This window comes from Enhydra lutris, unplaced genomic scaffold, assembly GCF_002288905.1.
Source record: "Enhydra lutris kenyoni isolate GAN:26980312 unplaced genomic scaffold, ASM228890v2 scaffoldscaffold12, whole genome shotgun sequence".
Classification (NCBI taxonomy): domain Eukaryota; kingdom Metazoa; phylum Chordata; class Mammalia; order Carnivora; family Mustelidae; genus Enhydra; species Enhydra lutris.
This window is the reverse complement of record NW_019154096.1, coordinates 21747810-21770150: the sequence shown is the minus strand read 5'-3', so window position 1 is coordinate 21770150 and position 22341 is coordinate 21747810. Positions and strand designations below refer to the sequence as shown.

General features: G+C 33.6%; 2 protein-coding genes across 2 annotated transcripts in view; one reads left to right on the top strand and one right to left on the bottom strand.

Annotated features, from left to right (window-relative positions):
* LOC111144805 (catenin alpha 3) overlaps nt 1-22341 on the top strand; it is a 1765227-nt gene that overhangs the window by 566794 nt on the left and 1176092 nt on the right. The window lies entirely within an intron of this gene.
* The window catches only part of LOC111144806 (leucine rich repeat transmembrane neuronal 3), a 166344-nt gene continuing 156512 nt past the window's right edge, over nt 12510-22341 (bottom strand). The window contains exon 3 of the mRNA XM_022499292.1: nt 12510-13398. Coding sequence (XP_022355000.1) covers nt 13189-13398 — 210 coding nt within the window. The 3' untranslated portion in view covers nt 12510-13188. The remainder of the gene's footprint in view (nt 13399-22341) is intronic.

Below are 22341 nucleotides of genomic sequence, written 5' to 3'. Positions count from 1 at the left end.
GTTTTGATAGACAGAGAAATTGAATATACTTTTATTTCACATAATACAAAGCCTGATAAATTATACCAAGTTTTATTTAAAATTATGTCATTATAAGTTTACTATTAACCCTTTCATTTTTAGCTTAGTTACTCCCTTTTTCTTATTTTCTTATTCCTTCTATTTTCATAAATGTTTTCAAAACAGGATTTCATGGGGGAATGAACTTATAGCAAATTTAATATGCTATGAGAAATGCAATAGCAATTATAAAATATAGCCTGTCTTCTAATGATCACTAGCTCAAAATATTGAATTATGCAGATGTTTTAATCTATAAATTGTCACAAGTCCTTTTGAAAGTAGATAGGTTACAAACCTGGAAAGAAAGTGTGGAGATCATCAAAGCCTTGTATTTTAGCTAGCATTATACCCTATGACTCTGGAATTTCTAACCAGCAGGTGGAGATCTAATAGTATTTCTCAAAGCCTGTCAGGAGAGTGTCCAGTCACTTGGCATTACCATTCCTTCCTGTTCCTACTGCACTCGGGAATGTAAATATCAATATTTCACACTTGTCCTAACAGTTACAGGGCCACATGAATTGAAAAAACACATTAATTTTCTTTGTAAATCAACTGGAGTTTCCCAGACTAGATTTTGCTGCCTCTTAATAAGAATTAAGAATGGTCAGAAGCCCAAGGGCTTTTATAATTTTATGTCACTAACAAATTATAGCCTCTACATAGGTAGCACTTTAAAGAAAACATTTAAAGCACTCACATTATGTATGTAATGTAATACAAATTTTTGTAGTCTAATGAATTCAGTTTCTTAGGCTTACTTATTACAATATAGCATGGGCCACACTGCAGTAAACTATCTAGAGTAAAATTTCTATGTAATTTATTTTCGAAAAATAATTGTTTGTATATGATGTACATTCCATATATCAGAGATACTCATGGCTACTTTTGCCATACTGCACGCTCTTCATAATCCACAAGAATATTTTAGGAGAAAAGCATTAAGACACAATTCCCTTGGCTTTTATTAAAATAGCTATTCATGATGAACTATCTTCATGTTAATACTAAGACACTCTGAAATTCTAAAATTAAAAAAAAAATTTATTTTCCCAAGTGGGAAGGTCAGAAAACTATGCCTTGAGCTAGTCACTGAATTTACTTTTACTATTTCAGCTTAGCTTAATGCAAGGTGCATTCTTGAGGATTTAATAAGAAATTGCCCTAGGCACCAAACAAACAATGGAATCTTTTGGGAATAATGGTATTCTCATAAAGAGATGTGTTTGTTAAAGAAAATAAAACATATTTAAGGAAGTTAAGAGTTAATGCTACTGAACAGCTACCAAAGCAACTATGCTTATTGCCATATCAGATGATCTGACCACCTTACTAAAATTTTTTCACTTTCTTAAAGAATTATTTGATAGCAGCAGAATAAAATACAAAAGACTCTCTAGGTGTAACCTAATTCTTAGTCACTTTAATAGCAGTCTTGTCATAACCAGTAATTGGTGAAAACTTAATTTGTATAGGCAGATACACCTCTTCTACATTTTTTTCACATATTCCTGAGGTCAGAGCTGCAATATAGGTTTTTTTGACACACACATATTGGATTTGCATGATACAAACAAAATGAAAAACTTCTGACAATCCATAACCTTTGTTACTTATTATTTTATTTATTTAGTAAAATTGCATATGTCCTGCATTTATCAGGGAATGGCTCAATTGAATACTCTTCATTTGAGGATTAAATTTAGAAGATTTTAGGAGAGGAAAATTAAAATTAAAAATCTTCTTTAACATTTGGGCACCTGGGTGGCTCAATGGGTTAAGCCTCTGCCTTTGGCTCAGGTCATGATCTTAGGGTCCTGAGATCGAGCCCCACATTGGGCTCTTTGCTCAGCAGGGAGCCTGCTTTCCTCTCTCTCTCTCTCTCTCTCTCTCTCTCTGCCTGCCTCGCTGCCTACTTGTGATCGCTGTCTGTCAAATGAATAAATAAAATCTTTTAAAAAAATCTTCTTTAACATTTATATACAGAACAAATTCAAGTCACCTAGCTATCTAAGGAAAATACCAGACTCAGAAACTACTGGAGTCCTAGATATCCAGAAGCTAATACCCACAGACATCGAAATACCAAACTAATTAGGAGTAGAGAGCGGAATTTGCAGGACAGGTGTGATGTGTGTTGTGTGATTGGCAATCTTTAGAATCCAACATCTCAAATTGCACTTATTCTGAGGACTTTTCTGATTTTCTCCCAGCAGAATTAATCATTCTCTCCCCTTCATTCCTCTAGCACCATGTTCAGACTTCATTTTTAGAAATATCACATTGAATTACAGTAATTTATTCACTTTTAAATATTTGATCACTTTGTTGCCTATCTTAGTCCTTGGCATATTATTAGGAAAAGCTAAATAAGTGAATAAATACTTATTTGATTGAATGAAAAACACCAAAGTGTTGTGGATATAATATAACAGACAATCATACAAAAGAAAGGCACGCCTAATAAATACATATGAATGAAACTTTGTAACTATCTAGTGAACACACCACTAGCTGCAAGTGAATAGTTAAAATGGCAAGCAAACTTTGATGGAAAGAGAATATTTCTCCACCTTATTTGACTATACCTTAAAAAAACAACAACCTGGTTTTATTGACAATTGTCTGTACTTTTAAGGCAGAAATGATTCTGCCTATTTTGTTAACTTTTGATATGTTCATAAAATATTTTGTAGCAAAAATATTATGGAGTAAGTATGAGTTCTAGTGGTGAGTCTGTTTTCTATTACCAAAATGATTTTGATCGTGGTGTTTAATCATATTTTACGTCAGTATCTTTATTTGTAAAATATAACAATCAAAAAGCATTTTTGTTTTTACTCTTTGGGATAAAAATTCTGGTTAGTATTCACCAATATTAACATAAAGACTGAAAAGATTGAGATTTAACATAAAGATTAACATAAAAAGATTTAACATAAAGACTGAAAAGAACAACTCAATAAATTTATAGGCCATTTTCTCACCTGATGCCAAACAGTAATTTGACTGAGGATGTTGTATTATTAGCTTGTAAGAAATTATTTAATTCACATAATTATTTTAAGTTAATAGAGCTGTTTGAATCAGTCTTCAGAACATCTTATGGATGTTTTACTGAAACAGACATACGATAAAAGATTAATATGATTTAAGCCTCCCCCCAAAGAAAGGTAAAATACAATGAATATATAAGAATATAAAAAGTAATAAAGTTGAAAAAAAAGGTGGGAAATATATATGCCCAAATAGAAAGGTGAAAACATTTGCTCTTGCTAAAGTACATTCAGCTCTGAATTTTTAGGCAATCAGGATAACAATTGAGTGTGGTATTTCACTGCCAGACTAGCATGAATCTAACGAATATTATTGAAATAATAGATGTCTGTATGTAAAAGTATAGTACTCTTTCTTCATTTCCCTCTCTCTTCATTTTGCCCATCTGAATACTGGCAGTGTTAAGCTCTGTCTCAGTTTTCACTTTTACCCAGAATTATCCCCAGCAGTTTGGCTAACGTTGATTTCATCCTTTGATTGCTCTGTACTCTTGCATGTATTCAATTGACCTTAGATTTTTTTTTTTCTTAATATGGATGTCTTTTCTCTTTGCTAAGTCTGTCTCTTGAGAACAGGAAATATATAATATACTCCTTTGTATCTCTCAAAGATTTTTATTTTCCACTAGACATAGATTAGGTATGTAATAAAAATTCATCGCATTGTTTGAAATGTCTTCAGGTACAACTTTAAGTGAAAAGACTTTTAAATTTAAGAGTTGGGCTTAGGGAGGGGACTTTACTTTTTATTTTTTATTTTTTTTTTAAAGATTTTATTTATTTATTTGACAGAGAGAGATCACAAGCAGGCAGAGAGGCAGGTAGAGAGAGAGGAGGAAGCAGGCTCCCCGCTGAGCAGAGAGCCCGATGTGGGGCTCGATCCCAGGACCCTGAGATCATGACCCGAGCTGAAGGTAGCGGCTTAACCCACTGAGCCACCCAGGCGCCCCATACTTTTTATTTTTTTAATATTTTATTTATTTGACAGACAGAGATCACAAGTAGGCAGAGAGGCAGGCAGAGAGAGAGGGGGAAGCAGGCTCCCCACGGAGCAGAGAGCCTGATGCGGGGCTCGATCCCAGGACCCTGGGATCATGACCTGAGCTGAAGGCAGAGGCTTTAACCCACTGAGCCACCCAGATGCCCAGGGAGGGGACTTTAAATGGCAGTTAGTAGTGGTCACTTTGTCTGTATATCTATCATCTGGATTTGAATTCTTGCTCCACAATTTAGTAGGTACATGTTATATAATCACTTTGAGCATCACTTTCCTTATCTTCTTAAGACAATAACAATAGTACTCACTTCATAAGGTTATTGTTAATCTTATTAACCATCTTAAGGAGGATTAAATGAATAAATAAAATGTTCAGAAAAGTAAACATTCATTAAGTGTTAGTTATTATTATTTTATCTTACAGTGCACAGTACTAAGTCATTCCATCTGGAAATAAATAGAAATTTCTTCTGGTGGCGGTTATGGAGCATGATCGATGATCTGAGATCTGTCCTCAGAAAGCAAAAGTGTATGACAAAAACCCCATGTCATCATAAGGCATGCATTATCTGAAAACTGTATCAGATCATTAAGTTAAAAAGATGTGACCTCGAACTACATTTCTGTTTTATATTATATAAAGTGTTTATCTGTTAGAAGACTCTGCTTCCAATCCTATTATGGTTGTACCAAGGTGTCATACTGAGCTCACACATTTTTATCCCATAACTGGAGTCAAAGGCAAAGAAAAAGTCAATATAGGCCACTACCCCAGCCTTATGTTATTCTTCCACAAAATGATGAAGTATGACAAGGATTCATTGTGAAATAGCCATGTCTAAATTGTAATGTTGATTTAAGGAACTCAACTTTGAAGTTTCTAAAATACAAAACTGACAAGGAGTTTTGAAGGAAGCCCAATACACTGAACTTAAGAGTCCATCAAATCCAAAGGTAAAAAAAATGTTGACATCACAAAGATCTCAAGTTTTTCTCCATACAGCAGAGTTCAGAGTCCATTGTCTTTACCTAGATCTATTGTACATGTGAGACTAGAGCTGGCATGGACCCTGTAGTTTCTTCTCTCAAGGCAGTAATTTCTTTACTTCATAAGTGAGTATGAAATAAGACCCATATAAAATGAACGTTATAAGTGTCTAGGACAAGAACTGCTAGGGAGGACTTTAGAAACTGTATTTCCAGCTCTCCATTGTGGTGGATATATTCCTCTACTATTTCCTTATAGCAGAGCAGAATGACAGGGTTGATCCAATCTTTCACCACATTTTCATTAGACTGTTTAGGGCATTATATTTATGGAAATGTAATTGAAAGCAAATATACTATTGATGTAAAATAGTAAGAACAGATGGAGTATATTTTAATGCAATTTATTTCTCAGTAACGGAATTTAACTAGGTATATGTGAATTAATGTAATTACTCATACTGTTGAAGCAGCAATTTAGGGTTTATAGTTGTAGGCTATTTCAGAATTGATTTTGAAAGAGCATTTGGTATTTAGTTTGAGTCTTTTTATTCTGACTTTTCACTTTCTCTCTGGAGAAATAATAGCAATAGTTCTTAAACTAATTTTTATTCTTAATATTCTCTCTTTAGATAGAATTAATTCTATCCATCTATTATTTGATGTGTATCACTATCACAAATATCTCTTTGCTTTTATGTCCCCAATGTCCATATTGCCTTTACTGATGACCTTTGATAGCATAAATGCCACTGTAAATTTTAATTCTTAGTCTTAGTTTTAAAAGTTGCTTGAAGGTTAATGACAATAAATCACATTTCCTGCACTTACCTCTTGACATATGTAATTTTTTGTCCTCTTCATTATCTTTCACCAAGTCTTCAACCCAGATAGCAGCGTCATCTTTGTTTTCCAAAATCAGAATTACTCTAGATTTTCCGGTAAAATTTTTGTGTGGTGGTGGTGGTGCCAGAATGAACACGTATCATGATATTAGATTCAGGATATGAGAGTTTCTTTCTCTCTGGATTTATTGTTTTAAATGCATAGCATACTTTCATCACAGTTTTAGTAGTGGTGGTTTTTAGTAGAAATGTGGCTTATGGGATATTTCATTGGCTCTTGAATCCACATGGATAACAAAAGACAAATGTATTTTATATGAATCCCACATGTTCAGTGTGATAGAGTAAAATACTAACCCAGTTTCTGAATTATATTACCTTGGTCTTGTGCAAGTTCAGGGAGAAAGAGAAGAGGCTATTAGTCTAATGTTTAATAAAAATCTCCTGGAGACACTAATGGAATCAAGAGTCTGCCTAAAAAATCATTTAACAGGTGAGACCAAGGCCGATTTACCTGAAGACTGAATTCAAAGGTAAACATAAAAATTTTATTTGGTTACCTGCACAAAATGATGAAAACATTTGCATTGTTTTAACAAAGAAAATTATTTTTTATTTAGACTGTATACTGTATTCTGAGTAATAGAACAAGCAGGGTCTATGTTATTATAAAGGTTATCTCTTGCCTTCTTTATGTGGTGTGCTCCCATTACACATATCATTTGTGTAAGTAAAAATTCTCTTTAAAAAATCTCACATAAAATTATTCATAGGAAATATCCTGCAACCCAAGCCATATCAATGCCAGTTAACATTTTATGACTATAGATTATTGATCTTTGTGTTGTCATTTGCACGTGGTTGCTTTCTTGACTACAGAGGTTTTGCTTCAACGGACAACCTTTGTTTTTGCCAGTTGAAGATTATATTATATAGGAAATTGGAAATGAAAATACAACATGAATATTTGGGAGTATCTTTTGAAGGATTTTTCTTTTAATCGTCCACTTCTTTTAGGAAACAATGTATAAAATTTCAAGAAAGTAATGAACGTTTTTTTCTATTAAGTTGCTTACTTAGGATATTGAAGGAAATCTCTACACAGTGTGAAATAGTTTAGGCAATTTTTTCTGTTTAAGAATAGGAAGGTGTATTCTTTCTCTGCTGTCTTCACATCTGCTATAATAATATATTTGCCTAATTATATTGATTATGGTCTCTTTTCACTTCTGAAAACAGTGCCTCTAAGGTGATAGGAGCACATCCCTAGAGTCTGATGAACTGGATTTGAATATCTGACTCTCTTGTATGAGCTTTGGCAAATTATTAAACTACCATGATCCTTATTTTCCTCTTCTTTAAAATGGTCATTTTACCTCTTTCCTAAGATGGTTTGAGAATGAGATGAGGACAGCACAGTGCTGATACATCATAAATCAATTCTTTTCTCTTTCCCTACCTCTAGCTTTCAGCTATTATATTATTATCCATGGGAGCAAATAATAAGTTTTAGTTAAGTGAATAACCCAGCTGATTTAAGACTGTTTTCAGATATTCGTGTTGAAAAAACTAATGGGGAACAAAATTTATAAACAACACAATCTGTCAAGAAACAACCCGACCATTTTATGTATAGTTGTTCTTTGTTTCGCATTCCTCCAGTCAGGAAAAATGTTTAGCCAGGCCTAGCAAACTAGGATCACATTGGCACAAGAAAGCACAAGAATTAATAATTTTAGACTACAATAAAAAGCAATTGAATGATTTAGTGAAAGTAAATTCATTTGAAGAGTATTTTGCAAAACTTAGCATGCATCAGAGATTATTAGCTCCAGAGATTCTGATTCAGTAAATTTAGTACAGACCCAAAGGATTTGATTTTTTTTTTTTTTTTTTTTTTAAGTAGGCTCTACATCCAATGTGGGGCTTGAACTCACAACCCCAAGATCAAGAGTGTCATGCTCTACTGACTAAGCCAGCCAGGTGCCCAGGGATTTTCTCTTAATAGTAACTGAAGATATGATAGGTAGCACAAGTTTAAACCAATAAATAGAAAAAAAAATAATAACTGTCAACTTTATCCATCCATGAAAATCCTGGATTTTCACATGAATCCAGGTAAACTCAATAAGTGAAAATGACTGAAAATGATCACACTACAGTGTCTATACACTTGCTCAAAACCTAGTGTCAGTCCTTCATTTTATACAGCCTGAGGCAAAGACTGCATCACAGAACCTTCAAGGCCATACAGTACAGTGTGCTGCATTATGTAACACAAGATATACTGCAGTCAGCTTACAAAATATAAATTAGTGGACAGTGTTTCAGATTAGAAAACAAAAAAGGATTTACTTCAAGGATCCTTTATCACAAGGTCCCTTGATGCATTTGAAATATTATTTGATTTATACAAAACCTATTTTCACTTAGCTTTTCAGTAAGATACACATATAAAATGAAATCTATAAATGTTCAGGAAAGAAGAGGAAGAAACTCAAGAGTTTTCTAAATCCTAGACAGCTGAGGCACTCTGTTGCTTTCAGGTCACTGTTCTTAAAAGAAAGGTAAATAATCAGCTATAGACTTTTAAAAACATAAATTTTACCCTGAATTAGAAAATGTTGAACATAAGCAGCCTCCTGTCTGACAATAAAATCATAATACAAGTCATGAGAGAACTTTAAAAATAACCCATCACTACTTTGATATATTTTTCAGTGTTTCTTCTCCATTAGAGTTGATAGTAAAACGAAGCGCGATTGTTGATTGTCAGTCTACTCTACCCTTGTGGGTATGTCAGAGTTTTGAAAAGCACAGATCCTGGATTCCCTGCCCTTGGTACCTCTCTAGTTAGGGACAGTTGTGGTGCATTGAGAAGGTCATAGCAATAGTTAGAAGCTCTTACTGAAATACCAGTGCATCTGTGTTCTTACTGCATAACCAATCCATCTAGACCTTGGGACTTTTTACGTGTTTTTTCACTTTTTATGTGAAGTTGTTATACTATTACCCATGGTTAAACCATTAAGAGGTATGTCAGTATAAGATATTACTGTATCTGCTTTAGAGATTTCTCACCCTTTCTCCCGAGGCCAGATTTCTCCCAGTCCCACCACTTTTTCCTTCGTGTGCTGCCATCTACCCCATACATCTGGTTTTCTTTCTTTTAGCATACTAATAGTTCGCATCATTATGCTTTCAGATTCTTATTTTGAATGTTTAGTTTGAGAGATGGTATCTGTCTTCTAGTCAGAAGCGGACAAAATGAAATATATGTCTTTACTCCCATATACAGAGGTTTTATTTTAGAAAATATTTTTGCAAAGAGATATTGCTATTTCTAAGGACTTTGTGGAGCCTGATATGATTTCAAATAGGATTATGAAATTTGTCTTGAATGTTGAATGTAGACAAGTTTTCTTTCCTCCTAAAAATGTAATTTACATTAAAATCTGTGTCATTTTATGATTTTCTGGAACATTCAGGAGGGAGTAGGGATAGATAAACTTGATAAAAATGAGATCAATAAAATTTTGTTTGCCTGTCACCATATGTTTTGGCATCTATACATCAGTTTGGATAAATTACATTTCATTTTTAGTAGGAGGAATAGAGAAAATTATTCTCTATTAAGAACGGTATAAGAATGCAGAATTTAAAAAAAATTCACAATTTAAGAAGTACTCTCGCTGAGACAAAATAAAGGAAAAAAAAAAGAAAAATTATAAAGGTCTTCCCAATTAGCTCTGAATTGAGCATGTGTTCCGTTGAACATGTGTTGAACATGTGTTGAACCTCGTACTGTGGATCTGTTTTATAACCCACACAATCTCAATTTAGATGGTCTTTGGTTTCTTTCCTTGTGTTTCTTCATTTTATGTCCGTACCTTGGGTCTACATATATCCACTTCTTGGAAGCAGCTCATCTTCACATTTACAAATGATATAATATGTTAAGAAATCTATGACTTCCTGTATTTTTTGAACAAAGAGTTTTAATGTGAGAGCCCAGAGTAGCACACAGAAAGAGTTCATTTAGCTCATATATTATACAGATAGAAGAACTGAGTTAAATTGGGATTAAACAACATGACAAACTTTTTTCTTTTTTCATTCTGTTCATTATCTCTGGAAATTCTCTGGCTCTGATCGGAGAGGAGGCTTTTAATACAGTGGAAAAACTAAAAGGCTCTGAACTTTGAGAATGGTTCAGTTCCACCAATTATTAGCCTTGTGTTCTTGGGTAAGTCACTACTTCTCTGAGATTAATGTGTCTTCATAGGGTGGTTTTGAAGACAAAATGAAATAATTTATGTAAAATGTGGTTTGTAAACCTCAAAACACTGCACAAATGTATCATTTGTTGCAGCTACTGCTATAGTGTAACCATGCTGGGTCAAACGGCACTTTTCAACTCCAAACACATCAACATTCCTGTTATTTAAATGAATGAGCAATAGACAGCCAGGGAGACCTGGGGGCAGGGTGGTTAGAAAGAGGAAATCAGAGATTCATGAATGCTGAAAAAGATAGGTTATAATTAAGGATTTTAGACACAAATATATAAATTGCAAATGTATGATAAAGATTCCAGACATAGTTTCTTCTAATAGGTTTTCACTTCCTTTTTCACCAACCCACAAGACCCTGAACATGGCAGAATAAAAATTATGCAAACAAATAAACCAGAATCATCATCTTCTGTTTTTTTTTTTTTTTTCTTGCAAAAGATCCTTTGGGTTGAATTTAAAATATGAGAAATTCAAAATTCTTAGTTTATTTGGTTCTTACTGTATTAAGTCTTCGGATGCACAGAGCTGTGGTTCTAAGATGACTGCTTCTACTTATAGTTATTTACTTTAGATGAATTTAAAATGTTTAAGAAAGAAAGTTTGCTTCAGGATGTTAAGAGCACATATTTGTGAAGCTCCGTGGAACCTTGTATTTCTAAAAATTATATATCAATTTGAAAATGTCTGGAAATAGATATAAAATGCTTATTTATGTGAATTAAAAAATGTTTGAATCTTTGCAAGGACAACTTCTAAGAAGAAAAAAATTGCAAATGACATTTTGGTTTAGATAATAAATAAAATTTTGCATCCAATTTCAGGCCCACAATAAGGGCTTATAATTAATCCTCTATAAATTTGCTAACTGTGCAAAACAAAACCTCAATGTAGAGGATTAAGAATACTGACAATGATATATTGCAAAGAAATTAGAAATCAGAAAAAAATAAACATTAAGATTAGATGTAACATGACAAAAAATTTTGAATAGCAGACAATTTATGCAAAATATGTTACAAAATCTGGCTTGCTACATAGTTGATAGACATTAAGTTTCACTTAAATTATTAAGAGTGTTTGCTTCTTCCAATTTTTTTTCTGAGTGTATATTTTCCAACAAAATTTTGTTGTACATTTTTTCAGTTCATTCTTCTTTAAGCTGCTCTTCAATTTGCCATGAAAAATCAGCATAAGACTAGACTTTTGTAGCTATAACTTCTTTGGAAGAAATAAATTGAAAGTTTGATGCTGTTTTTGACAAATTCTTTTCTTCATTGTTTTTGATTGTGTTTGACCCTTTTGGATTGACATTTGCTCAGCCTATTTTTGATGTTATGAATACAAAATGACAACATAAAAAAAGTATTTCTCCTAGTGCAACAGCAATTGAAACTTGTAGTTTTATATTAAAAACACACAAAAGAATGTGTGAATACCAGAGATAAAATAACAACAGTTTCAAACAATAATCTGTGTCAAGCAAACAGCAGAAACAAGTTGATTATTTCATCCTCTGAAAAGTTGGTTTTCAGAATTTCATTTAAATTTACTTTATAATACAGTTACATAATCAATATGATCTGGGGTGGCTTCAAATTACTCTGGGTTATTTTCCAGATAATTTAGAGGTGAATCTCATTATGGATGGCAATATAAACAATTTAGAACATATTAAGGGTGTTTACAGTTTATTTGAGTTATAAAGTTCTCCACCATGGCTGATATCTAGATGGAATGAGCTCTCAAAGTTTTGATTTCTTCCCCAGAAGAGAATTGATGTAGCGCACAAAGTGAAAAATTTCATATACTTCCTTTGAGATGTTCCCAAATATAGCCTCACAATTCTAAATGAAAAGTTGTTTTAAAAACCAGGCACATTTTGCACTGACTGATGGTTATTTTTAGGTAAACCACTTTAGGTTAATTAGGAGAAAATCAGCTACTGTACAATTATTATGCTCTATCCTTCCCACCTTGGCCTGAAAATAATGAGATGTAACAAGTTTTTCTTTGTCACTGGCAGCTGCACCTTTTAAGTGTATCAAAGTCTGTTGCTGTGGTTACGGCCTTTGTTTCCAGTGATGTTTTGTCCATGCTTCCCCCTACCCTTAACAATGGGTTACTCAAAAGAATGAAATAATGAGTCAATTCATTCAGAAATATGTTGTTAAAATATCCCTCTTTATCATTACATTTCACTGCTCAGAAACTAGGCTGTAATTCAAGGCAACAGTTAAGTCTGAGAAGTGTTAAAAAAAAAAATCTTTGATTTTTTTTTTTCATTTATAAGAAAAACCTGCCTATGTAATTGAAGAACTTCTTACAAGTCTCAACAATTAAATCCTTTTTGGTTAATGTATTATTTCTGGAAGAAGTAGATAAAATTCTACGCAGTAAGCATGATAAAAATCGTGCATGTTTCGCACAGCACAGAATTTTAGAGTCAAGGTTTCTGGGCACAAAAGCAGTAACAAAACAGTCCCTACAAAACTGAGTAACTCTGAATAACACAAGAAATAATATTTTGTTAATTTAAAGTTTTAGAAACTGAAATGTGTAAAGTTTGTAAAGTAAAATGTAATTAAATTATGGTACTGTACATACCAGTTGTTTCTATAATTGAAACTTTACAATATGAAAAATACATTAGCTCTGTACAGTTTTTACAGATAGGTAGGATGAGTTTTGAAAAAAAGATTCTTTTTCTTTTTTCAGGGTCATACTCTGTTTAAGTCAAAAAAATACTGCACAACTTAGCTAATTACAAAGTGTAGACTTGAAACAATTCATGTCTTCTTTATTTCATGAATAAATCTTGGATTTTTGTTTAACAGGGGATTTTTGTTGTGTTTTGCTTTTAGAGTCCACAATGAACAAATCTTCCTCATTTTGTCCTTGAGGTTACAAAGTTTGTGGCAACCCTTGGCTACCAATTAGCTCAGTTAAGTCAGCTGCTGTTTATGGTCACTGATTTGGCCAGCTGTTGTGATTGTGCTCAGGTCCAGCTCAGTCTCTAGGTGTGATTCCATCGTATCTTCCTGTGCATTCGTTTCAAAGGACTTATGAGAGAGAAGTTCATGATGCACCCCACAGTAACTTATTGTGGGCTGGTCGTATGCCAGAAAGGTTGACACATTCATTGATAAAGGTATCTGGGGAAAAAAATGACATGAGAAAAATCAGTTATAAAACGACAAACCACTTTGGGGGCAAGATTTGACTGTGAGTATGGACCTGATTACCTCTGTGGTTAAATCTGTGACTCAAGTGCCCCCACGCTATCCTACTAATGCTCCTTATTCTCTGCTGCTAAGTACAATGCAACAGTTTTAAATCCTGGGATGGAGCGGTTAATGCTTAACTAAAATTATCAGGTAAAAAGTAGCCTGAATGGTTCTGAAAATACTACAAGCTTTATTGAAAAAGTCAGAAAATGCTTTTCCTCACTAGGTAGAACTGTGGTTTGAGAACTACGGAAAGTGTTAATTGGTTATGTCTCATGTTGGAATACAATAGAACAGTAGTTCTTAAACCTTATCGTGTGTAAAAATCACCTCTTCCTTCTTTATCTCCAATCCCCCACTCCCCTGAGTTTCTGGTTCAGTAGGTCTGGTATAGGGCCTGGAATCTGCATTTCTTACAAGTTCCCATATGATGCCCATGCTGTTAATCTACACACCACATTTTGAGACCGTTGCAGAAAGAGAATTGTCCAGGCAAGTCATTCTGGCTCTTCTTACTCAATAATTTCTTAATATCTGTTTCACTGTGAACATTTTTTGAAACATTAATGTCTGTAGTTTAGTCCGTATATCTAAAATTTAGGCTTTGGGAACTTCTAGGAAGAATCTAAGGGCTCCTATGAAGGTGTAAAAAACAACGAAAATGGTGCTAGTTTGAAGAAACTAGTGATAAAACTGAGGAAGGGACTCCTTTGCAAATTGCAGCTTAATGAAAGAAAGCAAATCGGAAAGATCCGAGAAAAAATTCAGAGTGACCACTGTGAGCAGAAGGGAAACATACATGTTGCAGACAAAGTGTAGTCTGAAATGTGATTAGATGTCAAAATCTAGAGATTATTTCCATTTTTTTCAGTGAAATAAAAACTTGTTCTAAGAAGTAGACAGAATTGAGGAAACCAGCTCCGATCTCTGTTTAATATCCTAGCTACTAATTCATGTTGTTGAACTGCCTTGGATAAAAACTTCTGCCATTCTTGTTTTGTGAATGGATAAAATATATTTCTGTTTGAGCATATCAGACTAAATTCCTTTCTGATCTCAGATGAGATTAGAGCCTAAAGCTAAGAAAAAAAAAATGTCTAGTTTTTGTTCTTTTGTTAGTTAACTGTTGTTTATCCTTTTCTCCATGCATAAGAACCCTCTTGGCCAGTTCTCTTTCCATCCTACCCTTCTATCCATTTATTTTTTTTCTCCAGTAAAAGTCAGTTGAGCCATTATTTTGTTGTTTTCTCTTAAACAAAAAAATTCACTTGTTTTGAGATTATTGCCTATTTTTAATATGAACATTTCAATGTATCAAATGTGTAGGGTTTAGTCCTTGGAGACAGAAATGTAATCTAATTCATCAAATTAAATTCCTCAGCAATTCTTCCTATTTATGTGGATTTAAAAATTTTTTGAAAAAAATTTTGAAGCATACAAAATTTTGAAGACATTGTACACTTTAAAAAATGGTCAAGAAGATTGAAACATCATAAAGATGCTCATTTTAAAATAAGAATTCCTGCTGTTCCTGATGAAATACTCAGATAACTAAAATATATTATTATGCAAAAGTAATTGTGCAGCATGAATGGATTTGAGTTATAGGAGAATATGAAAATAGAACTGTTACTTGGTACATGAGTTTTACATTAGCCTCTGGGAAATCAATGCTCTGTAATGTGTTATGGGTCATATATCTGTAGGGTTTTATATAGTTGTTCTTATTTGTCATGGAAACTTCTGTTTCCTGGCTTACTTGGAAGTAACTCTGCTGTGAATAGTTTGTACTTTCTATGGTGACAATTTATGAAAAATAATAAACCATGACATATTTATTATATGTGTATGTGTGCAGCACACACGCACAATTTCTTGCTTGATTTAATATCTATAGGCTGCTGGTATCCAGAGTGCAAGTCCTAATTTGTACCATATCAGTTAGCTCTCATTATTCATTTAAAAATTCATACATATTTTCTTTCAAGTTTCTTTTTCCTTTTTTTTAAATGTGCCTTATTTTAAAATACCTAACCCCATAATTACACTTTTTCAAACCAAGTCATATTTTTCACATTTTAATATTTCTGAAATTGGTATAGTACTTAATATCAGTATGAATGTTTAACATGTATTTTCTTCTGTACAGTTGAAAATGACTATTAAATTTAATGACGTCTTAATATCAAGAAAATAACATAGTGAATAGAATTTAAGCAGCTAGCCATATCTGAATATAACCTCATGGATTTTCTCATTAACTTAAATGATTTTGAAAGTCTAAGAGTTAGCATTGGATATATTCACATGTATATTTATAAGCCTACATACATATAGTGATGTACATATATACACAGTCTATTTCCATAAACATAAATAGACACACACATATATATAATCTTGTAGTCAATTACTTATGATTTTAAAGTCATTTAAATCAGGTATGAAAAATACAAATTTTGGTGATACATCAGTTTTGGACAACCTCAAATAACAAATAACAATTTTGTATTTGTTATATATATATATATATATATATATATATATATATATACACACACACACACACACACACACACACACAAACACACAGATAGATATGCTACTTATAATATATACTAAAATATTTTTTAAAAAGATTTTGTTTATTTTTAGAGAATGCACAGGGGGAGGGGAGAAAGAATCCCAAGCTGACTTCTAATGGGGCTCAATCTTAGCACCCTGAGATCATGATCTGAGCTGAAATCAGGAGTTGGACGTTTAACAAACTGATTCACCCAGGCACCCCTATTTATTTGTTTCTTTGTTTATTTATTAAATATTTTGTTTATTTGAGAGAGAGAGGGAGAGCATAAGCAGGGTGGCAGGAGAGGGAGAAGCAGGCTCACCACTGAGCAGGGAGCCTGATGTGGGACTCGATCCCAGGACTCTGAGATCATGACTTGAGCCGAAGTCAGATGCTTAACCAATTGAGCCACCCAGGTACCCCAAAATATATATATTTATTTAAGGAAGTGTTTTAGTTTTTTTCAAAATGCGCTTACTAATGACCTTATTCTTGCTCATCTTAATGTCTCTGCTATCTGTTTATGTACATAAGCTGATTTTTAAGACTAGCCTTGGGTTTTGCTAAGGTATGTGCAACTTGATGTGTGTTTGGGGTGGTTTAACATTTGTTTCAGTCCTATCAAACATGAACTTTGTGTATAGGATGGTAGTTTTACTTACAGTCAAAATAGAAACATAGATCTTTGGTATCATTTGAGCAATATCAAGAAACAATGGAAACTATCTTCCCTACTGGCTTGATTCCCATCTTGAAAATTTTATTACTAATTACTATTTTGGTTTCTAAGTATTGAGACAATTGATAAAATGGAAATATTATATGATGAGAAATAGGGTGAGCAAGTCTCATTATCACTGTAGCTTAGTTCCCTTGGGAGAGTGTCAAAGCCTGCCTGGCTGTTTCCTCAGGTTCTATCTCAATTTATTTATGATTTCTGGTTTCTCTGTCTAGCAACCTGAGTAGCTGTGGTCATTTGTTCCATCTCTTCGTCAACGACTACCTGAACATGTTTCTAGCATCTTCCTTCTTCTTTTTTTATTTTTTAAGATTTTATTTATTTATTTGACAGAGATCACAAGTAGGCAGAGAGGCAGGCAGAGAGAGAGGAAGGGAAGCAGGCTTCCCGCTGAGCAGAGAGCCAATGTGGGGCTCAATCCCAGGATCCTGATATCATGACCTGAGCCGAAGGCAGTGGCTTAACCCATTGAGCCACCCAGGCGCCACTAGCATCTTCCTTCTTAACATCATTCATTATGCTTCACTGAGCATTTATTGTGTGCTAGGAACCATGCTGCATCCTGGACTTGGGTCATCTTACTTAAGCCTCCCAAAGGCTGCTGTGAGGTAAATAGAGTAATCCCCATTTTACCATTGAGAAAACTAAGACTTAATTTATGTTGTTAGCCTAAAATAACTTACCTGGTGAGTTGCAGTAGTTGCCTAACTTCTTAATCTCTATGCTTTACTGCTCATTTATCACTTTATCTAACTTACACTGTCCCTGAAGCCTAGAGAAGTGAATATAATGTGTCTGATACTGTTTAGACACCATTTCGCAACAATTGAATCTTATTTCCAGTAGGGTGAACACTGATTTCCTGTGCTACACCATAGCTTTTTGATACTGCTATGCACATATTGTCCTCAGGAAATAAACAGTTTATCAGGGATTTGTGATGTGGGTAGATGGTAGCAGCTCAAAATCAGAGATTTCTGCTTCTTACTAAGTTCATATTGGTTAGTACAAACTATAAGAAGTGTCTAATCTGAAAATCATTCTGGATTGGGACAGGAACTTTACATATACTCCCAGATACAAATATGTATAGAACTGTTTAGGGAGACTTTCAGGAATTTTAAAGTGAAATTTCTGTGTTGTCTTGGAAATGGGTAGAAATTTTTCCATTTATGTGATGTCAAGTTTCTCTTTTTAACAAAAGGTACAAAAAATTAGAAACCTTAATCAATCTGTAGTATGATTATTTTGTTTTATATTAAATAATTCTTGTTTTATTTCTTTCTGTATGTAAAAATGGTTCTAGGTAGATGCTGGGGAGAACAGGAGTGGGGAAGTGAGAAACAAACATGAATAAGACACAAATTCTGCTCTTTGGCAAAATCTGGGGGAAATAAATTATGCAAGAGAGTGAAGGGAGACAATGGATGGGGTGATTTGGGAGACAAGTGATTATTGTCTACGTATAAGGATTTTTGTGTGTGTGTGTGTGTGTGTGTGTGTGTGTGTGTACGTATGTATATGTATATTTGTATGTATATACATACTGTGCTCTGATTTGCTGATTCTACTAATTATGTCATTCATCCTTTATGGGTGCCTAACAAACCAGCCATCTTTCTTGTTTGGAAATAATGTTATTTTCCAGATTTATTGGCAAGAGTCTATTTTGTTGAGAAGTGATTTAATATTTACTTTTATAGACTCCTCCACAGAGATAATATGTTTTACTTTGAAACTGATTTATCTGTTTGAAAAACAGTCTATCTCTTGGAACTCTTTAGCATTCTAATAGTTAATTCCTTTGAGTACAACAGACTGTCAGATCATTAATTTTAATTATCTTGATCCTACTAATAATTTATTTGAATTTTTTTCATGAAGTACTTGATTACGAGTCTAAATTCATGTTACCTTTCAACTTAAAAAGACCCCTATTTTTTATACTTTTAAATTATTACATGTAATCCAGACTTTGGTACCCAATTTTGGTACTTTTGAAGAGCAAAGTTGCCAACCAAAGTAACAATTGCTGGGGTGCCTGGGTGGCTCAGTCAGTTAAGCATCCCACTCTTGATTTTGGCTCAGGTCATGATCTCAGGGTTGTGAGATCGAGCCCTGCAGTGTGCTTCATGCTGGGTGTGGAGCCTGCTTCAGATTCTCTCTCTCCCACTCATTCTGCCCCTCCCTGCTCACACATACATTCTCTCTCCCCCCAGAAAATAAATAAATAAATAAATAAAAAATCAAGTAACAATTGCTATCCTGAGATCAAAAGTATAGGATAATAAGGCAGGGACTCAATATGATTTTGAAAATTTTTAGGTGTCTGGAACTTGAGAATAATGTGAAAAAAACCATTATATTCAGGAAGATGATAATTCTTCCAGTGCCTTTTGTGTCAAAATACATTATACTGAACTTCTGCACAGTGAAATCACAAACTGAAAAAAAAATAGAATTTCATTTGAAAGGTCATAATATTGCTTGCACCAAAATGCATTTAGAGTAAAAAGAAAACAAATTCTGAGTTTTATGTGTATTGTGCCAATTTGGAATCTTGGTAGTGTTCCCACTCCATCTAAGCAATGGGGAGAATCTTATAAAATACAGGTCCCTTTATCTTTGTAATTTTAAAAAATACATCTTAAATATTTAAATGATGTTGCCACTTCTGAATGTATTTTGCCTTTACAAAACAGTTTCCTTCTATTCCAGTTTTACAACAAGAAAGAAATGAGGGTTGACTGTATATGCATTGGTTTTCATAAGTTCATATGCTAGTGTCTATAAAACCATACAGAAGAATTCACACATTAATTTATTTGCTTCAGTAAAGATTTGCTGAATGCCTTCCCTAAGCCTGGTGTTGTGAGCTAGATGCTGAAGATACAACAAGTGCTTGTCCTCAAGGCTTCTGGATGGAACATAAACCAATCTAACATGCTTAGCACATGGAATAGGGATGACTCCATAGAGGAAGAGAGTTTTCTTTTTTCCCCAATTGGCATTTCTGTCTTACTTCTTTATTCATTCTTGTTCTTCCTCTCTCTCTTCTTTGAATTGTCAGGGAACTTCCCACAGTTCTTTAATGGTATGTATATTTTGAAGTTGTGTCTTCTGTGGCTTTTATTTGTGCATATATTTTATTTTACATTAGATCATAACCTTCTTGAGCACAAAAATCTATGATTAACCACATTTCTATATGGCTTATATTGTTTCACATGATTCCTTTAACATAGTAAGCACTGATGAATGAATACATGAGTGAATGAAGTAGTAGAGTAAAGGGTATTTAGTGTAGTTGGGAAGGAATTAAGAAATTTCATTCCAGGATAACTGGGCTTTATGGGAACTACATGGCTAAGAAAATACACTATAGTCTAATGACGCGAAGACCAGGCCATTATGATCCTCGGACAGAGGTAGAGAGCTACAATGAATTTTCAAAAATCCACACTACTGATGAGTGCTGCTTTATAATGTAATAATAAGATCCTTCTTTATTTTGTAATTATTTAAAATTTTAAAATTAAGTTTACCTTAACACATTAACACATTGTATTTTATTACATAAATATTAGTTATAAATTTGAAATACATAATTTTTTAGCAATATTAATAAAATAATTATTCTTAATTTGGTGATTTTCCTCCTATAAATTTCAGAATGTTGTCCTTTAATACCTCTCACACCTGAATTTTCAAACTCTTTAGTGCTCCCTAGAAACACATTGGTTCACCTGCCAAATTAGCTCTCCCGGTAATGGACTCTGCTCAGGATCCTTCTGTGTTAATCTCTGTTTTATTTTTGTAGTACCAGTGAAAAGTGACGTTTCTCTTCTACTGAGGCAAAGCAAAATGCCCCAAACTGTTTTCATTTACATGTAAATCTTTCTGCACAGCCCAATGCCTGCTAAATTGGCACCGTTGCCAGGTAAAGTGATGGGACCCAAATTGAGACTGACTCAAAGGCCCTACTGATCTTGATGCCGTTTCCAAATCTGTTTCTTCATATTGTTATGCAATGAGGTGCAGTTGCTAATTTTTAGTTGTTTAAAAACAATCTCCTTGTTTTTCTCCCTACTGCCCTCAACCCCCACTGGAAATTGTATTTGCAATAGTCCACTTAAGGATCTTATAATGGTTATACAGTGTCTGATCTTTTCTAATATAGTTTGTATAAATGAACATCACTCATTGCATTCAGCATTTCAAAACAGCAAATGACAGTGTTTGGTCCTGCTGCAGAAGTGACTGGTGAAAGAACTCTCTCTGTGAGTGACAGGGCATTGTAGTCTCATGATGGGGTACCGTATGGGATTTTTCTCAACATTGGCATTATATTTGGGTTTCTGTCATGATTTCTGATATCCTACTCGTTTTCCAGCTGTTTTTTTTTTTTTAATTTCCCACTAATTTACTGGAGTTTTGACATTCTTCATAAACTAGGCTGTCCATTTCTGACATGTCCAAACTTGAGAACTTACCCCTCATTGGCAGGACTTTGATCTCCAGACTTTCTTAGGGTTTCTCATCCTGTCTAGGACCTAGAGGGCAGCAGCTCAGGATTCCTTGAATCCTATTATCTGTCTTCCAAATGAGCTTTCAAATGATGTGATAATTTACTGATTAGAAAAGAGTTTTTCTTCAACTGTATTTTGAAATTAATTCAGATTTTGGTTCAGATGATCTCCAAACTAAATGGGACAATATTCTATATACATCTGCTAAGTTGCATAAAAATCTTACTCTTGGGGATTTAGTTTAAATAATACTGCCTTTATGAGAACTCCTCCAATAATTTGATTCTGTAGGGATGAGCTCCTGCTATGAATTTCTTCGGAATTTAAATATATGTATGTAACAATATGTACCATTTCTTCTATCTGTCCATCCATCCATCCATCCATCCATATGTCATTTAGTATTCTTGGGATCCTGAATGAAGAAAATCAGTTCCTTGACTTCACAAGCAAGCAGTAAAATACTGTTTCTTCTCGGTGGGTATAAGTGTGTATAGGTTATGGTGGGAGTGGAAAGAAAGATCTTCCTCTTCTGGGAGACTTTATATAGGTAACATCATATTTGAGCTGGCTAGCTTGGTCTTATTTATATATTGCTATTATTTCATGTAGATTATCTATCTAGACTATGAATTTTATAAAGAATAAAGATTTTTTCAAAGGTCATACAGGCTTGTATATTAGCAAAATTTTGAAAATTCTTGTTAGTACAGGGAGCAGAACTAGTTTTCACAAAGTTCACATTTATATACTTACATTTATAATGAAGATATAAGGTCTTCAGATAAGGATGAGCTAATAGATACAGTTAATCTAATTAACTATAAATAATTCAGTAATATAATTTAATAATTAACAATATAACATTAATAGTTAACTTATTTCAAATTTTTATATGACACAAAGATAGTGAACTTTATCTTATTTTTTAACTTGGTGTATTTATTTGAGAGAAAGGAGAAAGTATTCATGAGCGGTGGGGAGGGGCCAAGGGAGAGGATCTTTAAGCAACCTCCCTGCTAAGCTCAGAGCCTGGC